This window comes from Hypanus sabinus, unplaced genomic scaffold (genome assembly GCF_030144855.1).
Source record: "Hypanus sabinus isolate sHypSab1 unplaced genomic scaffold, sHypSab1.hap1 scaffold_381, whole genome shotgun sequence".
NCBI classification, from domain to species: Eukaryota; Metazoa; Chordata; class Chondrichthyes; order Myliobatiformes; family Dasyatidae; genus Hypanus; species Hypanus sabinus.
The window spans coordinates 152,131-170,323 of NW_026781272.1; the positions used below are offsets into that span (position 1 = coordinate 152,131).

General features: G+C 46.9%; 1 protein-coding gene across 1 annotated transcript in view; it reads right to left on the reverse strand.

Annotated features, from left to right (window-relative positions):
* The window catches only part of LOC132388691 (mitogen-activated protein kinase kinase kinase 10-like), a 167,279-nt gene extending 149,453 nt beyond the window's left edge, over window positions 1-17,826 (reverse strand). The window contains exon 1 of the mRNA XM_059961066.1: window positions 16,541-17,826. Coding sequence (XP_059817049.1) covers window positions 16,541-17,285 — 745 coding nt within the window. The 5' untranslated portion in view covers window positions 17,286-17,826. The remainder of the gene's footprint in view (window positions 1-16,540) is intronic.
* Window positions 17,827-18,193: the final 367 nt, after the last annotated feature.

The following is an 18,193-nucleotide window of genomic DNA, read 5'->3' on the forward strand; positions in this document are numbered from 1 at the left end:
GATGGGGTCATGCGGTCCGCTACTTATTCTGAAGTCATCAACCAATTCCTTCATCTTGCTGAAGTTGAGGGATAGGTTATTGTCTTCGCACCATGCCACCAGGTTCTTAATTTCCTCTCTGTACTCAAACTCATCATTACCCAAGATACGGCCTACAATTGTGGTGTCATCAGCAAACTTATATATTGAGTTCGATGGAAACTTGGCTACACAATCATGGGTGTACAGTGAGTACAGCTGGGGGCTGAGTACACAGCCTTGTGGGGCACCAGTGCTCAGAGTGATTGTAGAATTACTTTCAAAGTTTACAGACCTGCAGGGGTGAGAACTCTGCACGCTCACCACACTCTGGGTGAATGAACTGCTCATCTCTTTCCTACACAAGATGCTGGAGGAACTCGCCATTGATGCTACCTGACCGACTGAGTTCCTCCAGAATCCTGGCTGCATTGTTCAAGATTTCAAGCATTGGCAGAACCTCGTGTGGTCATTACCTCTTTCCTAAATGGGTGGGCCCATACTTTGAGCCTCTCTGCTTGTCACTCCACAGCCAGAGGGAAGATCCAACCTGCATCGAGCCTGTCCAGCCCCATAAAGAGGCTGTGGGTCGCAACGAGTTTTCATCATAGGCACATAAGGAATAGGAGCAGGAGTAGGCCATCCGGCCCATCGAGCCTGCCCCGCCATTCAATAAGATCATAAACTCATGTCCGTAAACTCAGCTCCATCTACCTGCCTTTTTCCCATAACCCTTAATTCCCCTACTATGCAAAAACCTATCTAACTGCATCTTAAATATATTTAGTGAGGAAGCCTCAACTGCTTCCCTGGGCAGAGAATTCCACAGATTCACCACTTTCTGGGAAAACAGTTTCTCCTCATCTCCGTCCTAAATCTTCTCCCCTGAATCTTGAGGCAATGTCCCCCAGTTCTAGTCTCACCTACCAATGGAAACAACTTTCCTACTTCTATCTTATCTATCCATTTCAAGATTTTGTATGCTTCTATAAGATCCCCTCTCACTCTTCTGAATTCCAGAGAGTATAGTCCCAGGCTACTCAAATCTCCTCAAAGGTTAACCTCTTCATCCCTGGAATCAACCTGGTGAACCTCCTCTACATTGCCTCCAAAGCCAATATATCTTTCCTCAAGAATGGAGACCAGAACTGCACACAATACTCCGGGTGCGGCCTCACCAGTACCCTGTATAGTTGCAGCATGGTCTCCCTGCTCTTGAATTTAATCCCTCTATCAATGGCCAACATTCCGTTTGCCTTCTTAATAACCTGTTGTACCTGCAAGCCAACACTTTGCGATTCATGAACAAGCACTCTCAAGTCCCTCTGCACAACAGCATGCTGCAATCTTTCACCATTTAAATAATAATCTGCTCTTCTATTATTCCTTCCAAAGTGGATGATCTCACATTTACCAACGTTGTATTCCATCTGCCAGACCTTGGCCCACTCACTTAACCTATCTGTATCCCTCTGTAGGCTCCCCACATCCTCTGTACAATTTGTTTTCCACTCAGTTTAGTGTCATCAGCAAATTTTGCTATTCTATACTCAGTCCCCTCTTCCAAATCATCAATGTAAATGGTAAAGAGCTGTGGGGCCAGCACCGACCCCTGCGGCACCACACTCACCACTGACTGCCAACCAGAGAAACACCCATTTATACCAACTCTCTGCCTTCTAACCAATACACTTCCTCTGACTCTATGCATCCGTATCTTATTTATAAGTCTCTTGTGCAGCACCTTATCAAACGCCTTCTGGAAATCCAAGTATACAACATCCACCTGTTCCCCTCTATCCACCGAACTCATTATGGCCTCAAAGAACTCCAGTAAGTTTGTCAAACAGTGCCTGCCCTTTCTGAATCCATGCTGTGTCTGTCTAATGGAACAACTCCTTTCTAAAAGTTTCGTTATTTCTTCCTTAATGACAGCTTCAAGCATTTTCCTGACAACAGATGTTAAGCTAACCGGCCTATAGTTGCCTGTCTTTTGCCTACATCCTTTTTTAAAAAGTGGAGTGACATTTGCTTTCTTTCAATCCGCCGGGACCTGCCCAGAGTCTAGAGTTTTGATAAATGATTACCAGCGCTCCTACTATAACCTCCGCGAATTCCTTCTGCACTCTGGGATGCATCCCATCAGGACCAGGGGACTTATCTACCTTCAGGCCCTCTAGTTTGCTCATCACTATCTCTTTAGTGACATTGATTTTATCGAGGTCATTGCCTCCCATTTCATCCATAACATCCTTCTTTGGCATATTAGACATGTCCTCCACCTTGAAGACCAACACAAAATAGTCGTTCAATGCCTCAGCCATTTCCTTATCACCTAATATCAATTTCCCCTTCTCGTCCTCCAAGGGACCTACTTTGACTTTAACCACCCTCTTCCGCTTTATGTATTTATAAAAACTGTTGCTGTTTTTATATTTTGTGCTAATTTACTTTCATACTCTATCTTCCATTTCATTATTTCTTGTTTAGTTGTTCTCTGTTGCTTTTTAAAGTTTTCCCAATCCTCCAGTCTCCCACCACTCTTTGCGACTTTGTACACATGAGCTTTTAATTTGATACTATCTTTTATTTCCTTAGTTATCCAAGGTTGGCTCTCCCCACACTTACTGTTCTTACTTTTGACTGGAATATACTTTTGTTGAGCACTGTGAAAAATCTCTTTGAAAGTTTTCCACTGTTCCTGAACTGTCCTTCAAATAGTCTGTGCTCCCAATCCACATTAGCCAATTTCTCTCTCATCCCATTGTAGTCTCCCTTGTTCAAGATCTAACTAATTCATCTGTATGCAAAATTCAATCGTACTGTGATCACTCCAAGAGGATCCCTGACTACAAGATCGTTAATCTTACCTGTCTCATTGCACGGGACTAGATCTAAGATAGTATTTTCCCTTGTAGGTTCACTAACATGCTGCTCAAGAAAGCCGTCACAGGTGCATTCTATAAAGTCCTCCCCAAGACTTCCTTCACCAACCTGATTCACCCAATCTATGTGGAAGTTAAAATCCACCATGACAACTGCTGGTCCGTTCTTACAAGCCTCAGTTATGTATTGGTTAATCGCCTCTGCCACTGCAATATTTTTATTAGGAGGTCTATGGACAACACCCACCAGTGATTTTTTTTTCCCTTTGCTATTCTTAATCTCTACCCAGATGGACTCAACATTCTGCTCCGTGGATCTTATATCATCTCTCACATTCATCCTGATCTCATCCCTAATCAAGAGCACCACCCAACCTCCTCTGCCTTCCCGCCTTTCCGTATTACCTGATACCCTTGGATATTTAATTCCCAGTCATCACCTTGCACCCAAGTTTCTGTAATGGCCACTAAATCATATACCTTGGTACTGATCTGTGGCACAAGTTCACCAACCTTGTTTCTAACACTACGGGTATTTAGATAAAGTGCCCTCATACTCATTGTCCTTCTAGAATCTAGTGACCTTCGCGATTTTTGCTTTTTACTTTTATGTACTTTTTTTCTTCACTAACTCCAGCTTTGGTCTCTGCATCACTTGTCTCTTCTTTTCCGTGAAGGTTCCCATCCCCCTGCCATAGACTGCAGATAATACCTGTCTACTCCTCTCAAGCAGTCTGCATTTGGAGTACAGTGAGCAGTTTTGGGCCCCATATCTAAGAAAGGATGTGCTGGCATTGGAGAGGCCCCGGAGGAGTTACACTAGAACAATCCGGAAACAAAAGGCTGTTTGATTGCTCTGCATCTCCACTTCCTGGAGTGGAGAATGATGGAAAAATCTCACTGAAGTCTATTAAACGTTGAAAGGCCTTCACAGAGTGGATGTGAAGCAGATGTTTCAAATAGAGGGAGTCTCCCTCCTCCCCAGGGCTGAGCCCACCGCTGTACACTCCGCTCACAAATGACCGCACGGCCGAACACGCGAGCAATCACGTTGTCACGCTCACTAGTGACACAGTGGCAACGGGGCTCGTCACCAGCAACGACGAGACGGACCACAGACGAGAAGTGGAAGAGCTCGAGGCCACGTGCCAGGCAAATAACCTCTTCCTCAACTGCAACTAGGCAAAGGAGATGGTTATCAACTCCAGGAAAATTCGCAACACTCACACCCTTTTTTTTAACAGCGATGGAAGCTAGCAGCAGTTTCAAACTCTCGCACAACCTGTCGTGGTCCCAGAACAGATTCTACCCTTTTGGGAAAGCTCACCAACACCTCTGCTCTCCGAGGAGCTGGAAAAGCGCCGGACTTTACGCATCTACAGACGTGCAGCAGAGAGCAGCCCAATGAGCTGCATCGCTGCACGGGACGAAAGCTGAACTGCGACAGACCGGAAGCCTCCACAACGGGTAGTCGAAACTTCCCAATGCGTTTCCGGCAGCAGCAGCACGGACCTAAATACAGAATGGTTGCGGAAAAGGGCCAGGAACATCATGAGAGATCCCACCCACCCTGCTGAGGGACTGTCTGTCCCACCCCCATCATGGAGGAGGCTACGTAGCGTCCAAGCCAGGACCAGCAGACTCAAAAACGGTGACTTTCCCCAAGCAGAAAGGCAGATCAACACTTCCACTCACTGATTGCAAATAATAATATTTTATTATTTCCTGTCCCGAGCTGTTTCTCGCCAGAGGTTGTGGTATATATCGGTACCAACGACATAGGTAGGAAAAGGGAGGAGGTCCTGAAAACAGATGACAGGGAGTTAGGTAGGAAGTTGAGAAGCAGGACCTCGAGGGCAGTAATCTTGCGTGGCTGAGGGATTGAAGCAGGGGGCAGGGATTCAGATTTCTGGATCATTGGGACCTCTTTTGGGGCAGGAGTGACCCGTACAAAAAGGATGGGTTACACTTGAATCTGAGGGGGACCAATATCCTGGCTGGGAGGTTTGCTAAGGCTATTGAGGAATGTTTAAACTAGAATCGCTGGGGGGTGGGAACTGAACTGAAGAGATGGAGGAAGGGGCGGTTGGCTCACAAATAGAGAAAGCTTGGAGACAGTGCGAGAGGGAGGATAGGCAGGTGATAGAAAAGGGATGTGCTCAGACCAATGGTTTGAGATGTGTCTACTTTCATGCAAGAAGCATCATGAACAAAGCGGATGAGCTTAGAGCATGGATCAGTACTTGGTGCTATGATGTTGTGGCCATTACAGAGACTTGGATGGCTTAGAGACAAGAATGGCTACTTCCAGTGCCAGGTTTTAGATGTTTCAGAAAGGACAGAGAGGGAGGCAAGAGAGGTGGGGGCTTGGCACTGTTGATCAGAGATAGTGACACGGCTGCAGAAAAGGAGGAAGTCATGGAGGGGGTGTCTACGGAGTCTCTATGGGTGGAAGTTAGGAACAGGAAGGGTCAATAACTCGACTGGGTGTTTTTTTTATAGACCATCGAATACTAACAGGAACATAGAGAAGCAGATAGGGAGACAGATTCTGGAAAGGTGTAAGAACAGGGTTGTCATGGTGAGAGATTTTAATTCGAATGGCATCTCCTAGAGCAAGGGGTTTAAATGGGGTGGAGTTTGTTAGGTGTGTTCATGAAGGTTTCTTGACACAATATGTAGATAAGCCTACAAGAGGAGAGGCTGTACCTGATCTAATATTGGGAAATGAACCTGGTCAGGTGTCAGATCTCTCAGTGGGAGAGCATTTTGGAGACAGTGATCACAATGCAGTAAGGGGAAATATGAAGCTATCAGGCAGGAACTTGGAAGCATAAATTGGGAACAAACGTTCTCAGGGAAATGTACGGCAGAAATGTGACGAATGTTCAGGGGATATTTGTGTGGCATTCTGCATAGGTACGTTCTAATGAGACGGGAAGGATGGTAGAGTACAGGAACTGTTATATACAAAAGCTTTCAAAAGATTCAAAAAACTAGGTAGTGATAGAGATCTAGAAGATTATAAGGCTAGCAAGAAGGAGCTTAAGAATGAAATTAGGAGAGTCAGAAGGGGCCATGAGAAGGCCTTGGTGGACAGGATTAAGGAAAACCCCAAGGCATTCTACAAGTATGTGAAGAGCAAGAGGATAAGACATGAGAGAATAGGACCAATCAAGTGTGACAGTGTGACAAGCAATGAATACTTTGCTTCAGTATTCACTATGGAAAAGGACCTTGGCGATTGTACAGATGGCTTACAGTGTGTTGAAAAGCTTGAGCATATAGACATTAGGAAAGAGGATGTGCTGGAACCTTTGGAAAGCATCAAGTTGATTAAGTCTCTGGGACCGGGTGAGATGTACCCCAGGCTACTGTGGGAAGCGAGGGAGGAGATTACTGAGCCTCTGGCAATTATTTTATCATCATCAATGGGGGTGGGAGAGGTTCCCATTATAATGGGAGATGTTGTCCCATTATTCAAGAAAGGGAGTAGAGATAGCCCAGGAAATTATAGACCAGTGAGTCTTACTTCAGTGGTTGGTAAGTTGATGGAGAAGATCCTGAGAGGCAGGATTTATGAACGTTTGGAGAGGCATGATATGATTAGGAATAGTCAGCATGGCTTTGTCAAAGGCAGGTTGTGCCTTACGAGCCTGATTGAATCTTTTGAGGATGTGACTGAACACATTGATGAAGGTAGAGCAGTAGTTAATGAAAAGCATAGGCCAGATTAACCTGGCTTCATTACATGAGATTATCCCCTCATACCTCACCACTCAAATCTCCTCAGCCTTACCTCTCCCAGCCACACATATACATCCACCAGCCCTAATTTATATGGATTTCAGCAAGGCATTTGATAAGGTACTCCATGCAAGGCTTATTGAGAAAGTAAGGAGGCATGGGATCCAAGGGGACATTGCTTTGTGGATCCAGAACTGGCTTGCCCACAGAAGGCAAAGAGTGGTTGTAAATGGGTCATATTCTGCATGGAGGTCCGTCACCAGTGGTGTGCCTCAGGGATCTGTTCTGGGACTCTCACTCTTTGTGATTTTTATAAATGACTTGGATAGGAAGTGGGGGGGATGGGTTAGTAAGTTTGCTGATGACATAAAGGTTGGAGGTGTTGTGGATAGTGTGGAGGACTGTCAGAGGTTACAGCGGGACATTGATAGGATGCAAGACTGGGTTGAGAAACGGCAGATGAGTTCAATCCAGTTAAGTGTGAATTGGTTCATTTTGGTAGGTCAAATATGATGGCAGAATGTAGAATTGATAGTAAGGCTCTTGGCAGTGTGGAGGATCAGAGGGATCTTGGGGTCCGAGTCCATAGGACGCTCAAAGCTGCTGTGCAGGTTGACTCTGTGGTTAAGAAAGCATACTGTGCATTGGCCTTCATCAATTGTGGAATTGAATTTAGGAGCCAAGAGGTAATGTTGCAGCTATATAGGACCCTGGTCAGACCACACTTGGAGTACTGAGCTCAGTTCTGGTCATCTCACTACAGGAAGGATGTGGAAACCATAGAAAGGGTGTAGAGGAGATTTACAAGGATGTTGCCTGGATTGGGGAGCATGCCTTATGAGAATAGGTTGAGTGAACTCGGCCTTTTCTCCTTAGAAAGACAGAGGATGAGAGGTGACCTGATAGAGGTGTATAAGATGATGAGAGGCATTGATCTTGAGGATAGTCGGAGGCTTTTTCCCAGTGCTGAACTGGCTCACACGAGAGGGCACAGGTTTAAGGTGCCTGGAAGGAGGTACAGGGGAGATGTCAGGGGTAAGTTTCTTTGTATGCAGAGAGTGGTGAGTGCGTGGAATGGGCTGCCAGGTGACGGTGGTGGAGACGGATACGATAGGGTCTTTTAAGAGACTCCTGGATAGGTACATGGAGCTTAGAAAAATAGAGGGCCATGGATAGTTTCTAAAGTAAGGACATGTTCGGTACAGCATTGTGGGCCGAAGGGCCTGTATTGTGCTGCAGGTTTTCTATGTTTCCTGTCAATCACCTTACGTACGGACCCTCCTGTGCCTAGAGTCACTTTATGGACATATAATCAATGTGTAAACTATCTTACGTATTTATATTTTTAAAATCCGTGTTCTTTATCTTGTTTTCTTTGAAAGCTGTACGAGATCCGGAGTACCAATGACTTTGCTCCCTGATACACCGGTGTAACGGTGACATTAAACACCCCGCTGCAGCAACCCTGACGTCTCTCCGCTCCCACCACGCCAAGCAGACCAGCACCAGTATTGGGACCATACTGCGATCTCTGTAGAACAGTCAGAGATCCATCCTCTTTGACACAACCTCCTCCGAATAAAGCTCTGAGTCTCATTTGCTTCACCAATACAACGGCTTTTTGTGACTTGTGTACAAGGACGTTCTGACCCCACTGAACATCTACAGTTCTGTGCAAAAATCTTAGACATACTGTATATTAATTTTATGTATTGCACTGTATCAGTGCAAAAAAAACACTTCATGACACATGTGAGTGATGACAAACCAGATTCTATTGTCGACTGAGAGTGGGAAAGGGGACAGGGAGAGGGGAGTCATGGTTGGGAAAAGGGGAAGGAAGCAGGAAGCACCACAGAGACCTTCTGTAATGATCAATAAACCAATTATTTGAAATCAAAGGACCTCGCCTGGTGTCTCAGGGCTGGGTGTGCCTGTACCCGCGTCACCCCCAGCCCACTCCTTACCCGCCCCCACAGCGCTCCGCCCTCCCCATTCCCAATATCTTTCGCTCCTGTCAGATTTACAAACTCACTTTCCACTCCACGTCGACAAATAGGTTAACAGGCGTTACCCAAGCCTCGCATCATGCAACAATACTCCGCTTTTCCTGGTTTATATTCTGTTGCACCTGCCACGTCCTTACCCATTAGTGACTTGGCTTCTGTATAACCAGGTGGCACAGTAGTGCAGTGGCTATCAAACGCTTTACTGTGCCAGCAATCAGGGTTCAATGCCTGCTGCTTTCACGTAAGTGTACGCTCTCCTTTCACTGTAGGTTTGATCTACATATGACAAATAAAACTAATCTTTGCCCCCATTAACATCCTCCCTCCTGATTCAATATCACCGATAATGTACTTAACAAATTGGAAATATGACATCTGCTCCTCTTAGCCAATGGGTGACACAAACTATAAATGGCCTGTGTCCAACCACCAATCAGGGATCAACTTCATTTGCCATACACATCGACATGAACTAGGAATTTACCCACCCTTTGTGCCCTGCCTAATAAAACATCTCAGTCAGGCCACTAAATAACCTTCAACACCAACTTCCGTTTTTTGACCAATCTCTTGTGTCAGACCTTCCCTTACGGTGGAGCAGTGCCTCAGAAAAATTGTTTTCTATCATCAAGGACCCCCATCACTCAGGACATGCCCTCTTCTCATTGCTACCATCAGGGAGGAGGTACAGGAGCCTGAAGACACACACTCAGTGATTCGGGAACAGCTTCTTCCCCTCTGTCATCAGGGAGGAGGTACAGGAGCCTGAAGACACACACTCAACGATTCAGGAACAGCTTCTTCCCCTCTGTCATCAGGGAGGAGGTACAGGAGCCTGAAGACACACACTCAACGATTCAGGAACAGCTTCTTCCCCTCTGCCATCAGGGAGGAGGTACAGGAGCCTGAAGACACACACTCAGTGATTCGGGAACAGCTTCTTCCCCTCTGTCATCAGATTTCCAAATGGACATTGGACACTGCCTCACTACTTCCTTTTTATATAATTTCTGTTTTTGTACTACCCATATTAATTTAACTATTTAATACACATACACCCTACTGTAATTTACCATGTATTGCATTGTACTGCTGCCACAAAGTCAACAAATTTCACAACATCTGCTGGTGATATTTTGATTCTGAAAGAAGCCGACCGAAAATCTAAATCTATTCTAATACTCCGAGGCTGGTGCATTAGTCAAGCCATATTTCCTGTCATCAGCCCATGTTGAATCTGCTCAGTTCTGCAAAGTTGAGCTAGTACACCCTCTTTAACGCATATCTGCATCCCTCTGCTATCGACAAGATGCTATCGGATTGCTAGCTCCCCAATGATCCTTTCCCCTCGTTTCTTAAATAAAACGTACAACAGGACAGCACAAAATGATCATGATCAACCTGATCATGAATCCAACTCGTATGTATGCTCCTCCCTCCACATCCCTTTGTCGATCTGAAAGCCTCAAACTCTAAGTTGTCTTCTTCCACTACGACCCCCACTAACCCATCCCAGACACCCAAACTCACTGCGTACAAAAGCCTTGCCCCTCACTTCACCTTTGGACCTCCCCCTGCATCCAACTTTAAAAGCCTGTTCTCCGATTGTTGACAGTTCTATCCAGGGCAAATTATACTGACTGTCAACACTATCCACGCCTCTCCTGATTTTAAAAACCTCTATCGGGTCTCAGAGACAGATTCCGAGTTAATATCACTGGCATTTGTCATGAAATGTGCTGCTTTGTGGCAGCAGTACATTGCAAGACAGAATAAAAAATACAAACTACAATAAGAAATAAATACTATTTACTGGGTTTGTACATTTGTATCTGTTAGACTACTTACAAGATGGGTGACGGGGCGGAGGTACAAAGGATTTAACTTTAACTTAACTCACCCGTCTTGTAAAGACACTGCCCAGAAGGAGGCAAGGGCAAACCACTTCTGCAGAAAGATTTGCCCATAACAATCACGGTCATGGAAAGACCACGATCGCCCACGTCATACAACACGGCTCATAATGAATGTGTCCATGCTGACCTGTCTTTCATTCTACTCCCATCGACCAGCACCGGGACCACAGCCCTCCGTACCCCTGCCATCCACCTAACAATCCAAACTTCTCTTAAGCATCGAGGTCGAGCTCACGGGCACCACTTGCACCACACTCTCACCACCCTCTGAGTGAAGTTTCCCCTCATGTTCCCCTTAAACATTTCACCTCTCACCCTTAACCCATGACCTCTGGTTCTAGTCTCGCCCAATCTCAGTGAAAAGGGCCCGCTTTAATTATCTACACGGAAAACCTCCAGCGATTCCCTATCTACTTCCTGCTGCATCGGGAGAGCAGACAATACTGTCAAGGTCCCCTCCCTTGACACTGTGTTTTCTCCCATCCAACCCCACCCACCAGGCAGAAAATACAAAGGTTCGAGGACATCTACCGCCTGGCTCAAGGATAGCTTCTACCCTGCTGTTACCAGAAACCTCATACGCACCAAGAGATGAAATAAAGGAACTTTTCTTTTTGGAAATAAAGGATGATTGGAAGTGATGGCCCAGGTTGATAGGGCTGTCAAGTAAGTTTTTGGCAAATTGGCTTTGATAATTCAATGTATTGAGTACAGCAGATGGGACGTTTTATCGAAGTTGTACGAGTCATTGGAAAGACCTTATTTGGAGGACTGTGTGCAGTTTTGGTCACCTACCTACAAGAAAGATGTCAATAAAGTTGAAAGAGTACAGAGAAAATTTACCAGGATGTTGCCAGGACTGGAACACCTGAGTTGTAAGGAAAGATTGAATGGGTTAGGACTTTCTTCCTTGGGATGTAGAAAATTGAGGGGAGATTTGATTGAGGTACACAAGATTATGAGGGACTACACCAGGCGTCATGGTTAAGGGTGAAAGGTGAATATTTTAAGGGGAACACGAGAGGAAACTTCTTAGCTTAGAGGGTGCAAGCTCGATTTCAATGTCTGAGAGAAGTTTCGACAGGTACGTGAATGGGAGGGGCAGTGACAACTATGGTCCCAGCGCATCATCCTTTTCCTTCTACCACCTCCGCGCGCTTGCATTTGGAGCGATCCGTCTAGCTGGCACCCTAATGGAAAGCTCTTCACTGCATCTTGGTTCACGCGGCAGTAATAACGAAGCAGCACAGGAGCGTAGTGGTTAGCACAAGGCTTTAGAGTACCGGCGACCCAGGATCAATTCGCGCCACTGCCTGTGAGGAGTTTGCACGTTCTCCCCGTGACAGTGTGGGTTTCCTCCGGGTGCTCCAGCTTCCGCCAGCAGTCCAAAGGTGTCCCGTTTGGTAGATGACTTGGTGATTGTGAATTGTCCCGTGATTAGGTTTTGATTAAATCGGCGGGGCGCTGGGTGGCAGGGCTCGAAGGACCAGAAAGGTCTGCCTGTGCTGCACCTTCAAGGTATGTATACTTTATACAACCTTCAGATTCATCTCCTTACAGACCGCCAAAGTAAAAACTCGATGAAATGTTAAAATAAAATATACCCAAGAGATTCTGCAGATGCTAGAAATCCAGAGAAACACAGACAAAATGCTGGAGGAACTCAGCAGGTCAGACAGTGTCTATGGACAGAGTAACACACACAAAATGCTGGAGGAACTCAGCAGGTCAGGCAGTGTCTATGGACAGAGTAACACACACAAAATGCTGGAGGAACTCAGCAGGTCAGACAGTGTCTATGGACAGAGTAACACACACAAAATGCTGGAGGATCTCAGCAGGTCAGGCAGTGTCTATGGTCAGAGTAACACACACAAAATGCTGGAGGAACTCAGCAGGTCAGACAGTGTCTATGGACAGAGTAACACACACAAAATGCTGGAGGTACTCAGCAGGTCAGACAGTGTCTATGGTCAGAGTAACACACACAAAATGCTGGAGGAACTCAGCAGGTCAGACAGTGTCTATGGACAGAGTAACACACACAAAATGCTGGAGGAGCTCAGCAGGTCACACAGTGTCTATGGACAGAGTAACACACACAAAATGCTGGAGGAACTCAGCAGGTCAGACAGTGTCTGTGGACAGAGTAACACACACAAAATGCTGGAGGAACTCGGCAGGTCAGACAGTGTCTATGGACAGAGTAACACACACAAAATGCTGGAGGAACTCAGCAGGTCAAACAGTGTCTATGGTCAGAGTAACACACACAAAATGCTGGAGGAACTCGGCAGTCAGACAGCATCTAGGAAGGGAATAAGTAGATGATGTTTCAGGCTGAGACCTTTCTGCCAATCTGACCGTAAGCCTATGCCCTTCTGATTATAATCATCCCTCACCCAAGAAAAAGACCACGTGATTTCACCCTGTCTATGCCCCTCCTGACCATGAGATACAGCAGCAGGATTGAGCCATTTGGCCCATCGAGTCAGCTCCACCATTTCATCATGGCCGATCCATTTCCCTCTCAGCCCCAATCTCCTGCCTTCTTCCCAATTCCCTTCGTGTCCTGACCAATGAAGAATCTATCAACCTCTGCCTTAATGACTTAGCCTCCCCAGCAGCCCGTGGCAAAGAATTCCACAAATACACCAGCCTCTGGCTCAAGGAATTCCTTATCTCCAGTCTAAGAGGACGTCCCTCTATTCTGAGGCTGCCTCCTTGGGTCTTACACTCCCCCTCCATAGGAAACATCCAATCTATCGAGATCTTAAAACATTCAATAGGCTCCAAAGAGATCCGCCCCCCCCCCCCATTCATTTGAATTCCAGTGAGTACAGGCCCAGAGCCATCAAACGTCCCTCATATGACAAGCCCTTCAATCCCAGAAGCATCTTTGTGACCCTCCTTCGAAGCCTCTCCAATGTCAGCACATCCTTTCTGAGATAACGGGCCCAAAACTGCTCAGATATTCCCAGTGAGACCTCACCAGTGCTTCATAAAGCCTCGACATCACATTCTTCTCGTTATACTCCAGTCCTCTCGAAATGAACGCTGACACTGCATTTGCCTCCCCCACCAGACTCAACCTGCAAATTAACCCTTAGGGAATCCTGCCCGACTCGCAATGCCCTTGGCATCTCGGATTTTTGAATTTTATCTCCATTTGGAAAACAGTGCACCCTTTTATTTCCTCTACGTCAGGGTGTGACCATTCACTTCCCGACACTGTAATCTTCTCTGCCCATTCCCCTAATCTGTCTGAATCCTTCTCAAGCCCCTCTGCCTCCTCAACACGACCTGCCCCTCCATCTATAACATCCACAAACCTGGCCACAAGGCCATCAACTCCATCATCTAAAGCACTGGCATCTACTCCTATCAGGCAAGTGCTCAGTCCCAAACACAAGAAAATCTGCCAAGTCCGTAAGGCTAAAGGAACGCAGCAAGTAAAACTCTGCAGGCCAGGCGGCATCCACGGAAATGAATAAACCGTCGGCGTTTCAGGCCGAGAACCCCCTTCAGGACTGAGAAGGAAGGGGGAAGATGTGAGAATGGAGAGGTGAGTGGGGAGGGGGGAGGGGGGAGGGAAAGAGGCTAGCTGGAAGGTGGGAGGTGAAGCGGGTCTGGGTGAGCACACAGAGGCAGAGTTGGAGGGCAGCAGAGAGCAGGAGCACTGAGAGAGTTTCACTGAACTCCCGTTGAGGAGAATATTTAAGCCTCGTCCAGGTAGGCATCCTTCAAAGAGACTTCACAGCAGAGTGGCCAATCATAAACACGAGGAAATAGAGGAATACGAGGGGTATAGGCAGCACACACACACACACACAAAAGGGATTGGAGCATACATTTAAGCTCAGAAGATAGAGATTTATAAGGGGACGAGGGCGAGATTCGCAGAAAGGGTGGTAGCAATCTGCCAGAAATATCATGGGAGAAAGTTTATAGGGAGAAGGCAGGAGAATGGAGCTGAGAGAGATAATAAACTAGCCAGGAGGGAATGGTAGAGCAGACTCGATGGGCTGAATGGCCTAATTCTACTTCTATATCTTATGGTCTTGGATAGTGGCTGGGGTGGGGAGGGGGGAACTTATTTGCAATGTCAAAGCGTTCAGTTTTTGATGGTCTCAGAGGGCTTTGCTATTTCATGGTGGGTGCTGGGGAGCTGGTACTTTTATTGGTGGAACAAGTGGGGGGAGGGTTGATGCTTTTGCTGCTGTTTGTGCGTGGGAGGAGGAGGGAGGCCCTGGGGTTCCAATATTTTTCTGTCATTCATTCTTTGGGGTCTTTCCCCCCTCTCTGTTTCATGGATGTCTGTGAAGAGTATGATTTTCAGGCTGTATACTGTATACAGTCTCTGATATTAAATTGTCTGTGAGGAGTATGAATTTCAGGCTGTACACTGTATACAGTCTCTGATATTAAATTGTCTGTGAGGGGTATGAATTTCAGGCTGTATACTGTATACAGTCTCTAATATTAAATTGTCTGTGAGGGGTATGAATTTCAGGCTGTACACTGTATACAGTCTCTGATATTAAATTGTCTGTGAGGGGTATGAATTTCAGGCTGTACACTGTATACAGTCTCTGATATTAAATTGTCTGTGAGGAGTACGAATTTCAGGCTGTATACTGTATAAAGTCTCTGATATTAAATTGTCTGTGAGGAGTACGGATTTCAGGCTGTATACTGTATACAGTCTCTGATATTAAATTGTCTGTGAGGGGTACGAATTTCAGGCTGTATACAGTCTCTGATATTAAATTGTCTGTGAGGAGTACGAATTTCAGGCTGTATACTGTATAAAGTCTCTGATATTAAATTGTCTGTGAGGAGTACGGATTTCAGGCTGTATACTGTATACAGTCTCTGATATTAAATTGTCTGTGAGGGGTACGAATTTCAGGCTGTATACAGTCTCTGATATTAAATTGTCTGTGAGGAGTACGAATTTCAGGCTGTATACAGTCTCTGATATTAAATTGTCTGTGAGGAGTACGAATTTCAGGCTGTACACAGTCTCTGATATTAAATTGTCTGTGAGGAGTACGAATTTCAGGCTGTATACTGTATACAGTCTCTGATATTAAATTGTCTGTGAGGAGTATGAATTTCAGGCTGTATACTGTACACAGTCTCTGATATTAAATTGTCTGTGAGGAGTATGAATTTCAGGCTGTATACTGTACACAGTCTCTGATATTAAATTGTCTGTGAGGAGTACGAATTTCAGGCTGTGTACTGTATACAGTCTCTGATATTAAACTGTCTGTGAGGAGTACGAATTTCAGGCTGTGTACTGTATACAGTCTCTGATATTAAATTGTTGTGAGGAGTACGAATTTCAGGCTGTATACTGTACACAGTCTCTGATATTAAATTGTCTATGAAGATACGAATTTCAGCCTGTATACTGTACACAGTCTCTGATATTAAATTGTCTATGAAGATACGAATTTCAGCCTGTATACTCTACGCAGTCTCTGATATTAAATTGTCTGTGAGGAGTACGAATTTCAGGCTGTATACTGTATACAGTCTCTGATATTAAATTGTCTGTGAGGGGTATGAATTTCAGGCTGTATACTGTATACAGTCTCTGATATTAAATTGTCTGTGAGGAGTACGAATTTCAGGCTGTATACTGTACACAGTCTCTGATATTAAATTGTCTGTGAGGAGTACGAATTTCAGGCTGTATACTGTACACAGTCTCTGATATTAAGTGGAACCGGTGGAGGATCATGCCTGCATAGCAATGGTTTCGGGGGCTGCGGGCCAAGCGTGGGCAGACAGAAGCAGCTGACCGGGCAAAGAGGTCAACATGGACGAGTTGGCCGAGTGGCCTGTTCCGTTACAGCGCACGCGTGTCTCAAACAGCGGCGCCGAGAGTTGCGGAACCACGAAGACTGGAACATAACGATCAGCACTCGCGTCCGTGGCCCGTGCCCGTACTTACTGTTGCTGGATTTCAGGTCCCGGTGTATGACCGGGACCAAGGCTTCATTGTGGAGGTAGTTCATGCCTCTTGCGATCTGCACCGCCCAGTTGACCAGGACGTGAGGGGGCACCTTCCTGCCGGCCAGAGCCCGGTTTAAGGCTCCCCCGCGGGCATATTCCATCACCAGGCACAGGTTGGGCTCCTTCAGACACACTCCCTTCAGCAGGATGACGTTGGGGTGCCTGAGCATGCCGAACAGCCGAGCCTCCTTACGGACATTGTCCGCCGTCACGCTGATGTCCTCGTCCGGGTCCTGCCTGGCCGCCTTCACCGCCACCTCGTCGTTCCTCCACAGCCCCTTGTACACCTTGCCGAAGCCCCCGACGCCGATGATCTCCTCCAGGAGCAACTCGTCGAAGTCGATGACCGGCGGGGAGGGCAGGTCCCGGCTCAGCTGCGCCCGGTTGCTCACGTAGTTGCTGGGGAAGATGCCCACCTTGCCCTTGATCTTGCCCGTCCACCAGCCCTCGTCGCCGGACACGGTGGAGTCCTGGGACAGCAGCTCGACCAGGTCCCCCCGGCGCAGGGTCAGCTCCTCATCCGCCGTCGACTCGTAGTCGAACACCGCCGTCCAGAAGCCGGGGGCAGCCGGCTGCGGCGCTTGCCTCTGTGGGTCCCCATTGCACGAGGGCGCCTCTGCAGCTGGGGACCCGGTGCAATTCATCGCTGCTGGCTCCATTGCAGAAAATCCCGACTTGTGCATCCATGCACCGGGCTGGCCATTGAGTCCTGGGGCTGGTTTAATGAAAGGCTTGTGCTGTTCGCCGGATCTCCAGCCCCGAGAAGCCGCGCAACCTTTCCCTCGGCATAAGGCGTCTTATTTTATTGTCCTCCCTCTTATTCTTTTGCATTGCATTATTTCCAAGAAGACCTGACCCCCGGCACCCAGCAAAAAAGATTTAAAAGGTCACTACTTCCGCGTTGAAATAAACAAGGGTTCCGTTCTGGTTGCGGCTTGTCACAGCGCCCCGGGGCTCTCAGCTGTTACATAGGAGCCCGGCGGCGCAGTGCTTCCTGGGAGCTGTAGTTCTGAAACCAGGACGCGCGACCGCTGTGAGGCCGCAGGGACTACAACTCCCAGGGAACAACGTGTCGCGCCGCTCTTCAACCGCTCCGCACCCCGGACAGGGCACCAAATGGGATGGGCCTCCATGTGAATGACACGCAACATTACCCAATAAACGCCGGGAAGGCTGGCGACGCATTCTAATTGGCACTACCTTGCGCCAATGTAAGGCGGTAGAGGGCGGGCTCTTTGCGAAACTGGTTAATTGACATTGTGCGTGCAGTTGAAAAGCAGAATGCAAATAAAGATGTTCGTGAGCTCTTCTTGCTTTATTTCAGTTTAGCACTCTGCGTTCCTGAGCAAAATCTTGGTTTTGTCAATATCAGGTTGAGTAAAAGCATTCTTAAAGTTTCAGCCCTGGCATCTGCGCCCAGTGTCATGTGGGCTGGGGTTGGTATGTCTTCCCAGCGCCGCATTCGCAATTTAAAGCCGTGCAGTGGACGGTGAGAACACGGTTGGCAGTTTTTAATCTTTTCCGCGCACACACGCAACCACAGATTTGTATGAGAGGGAGAGAGAGAGCTATATAATTCTGAAGCTGCAAA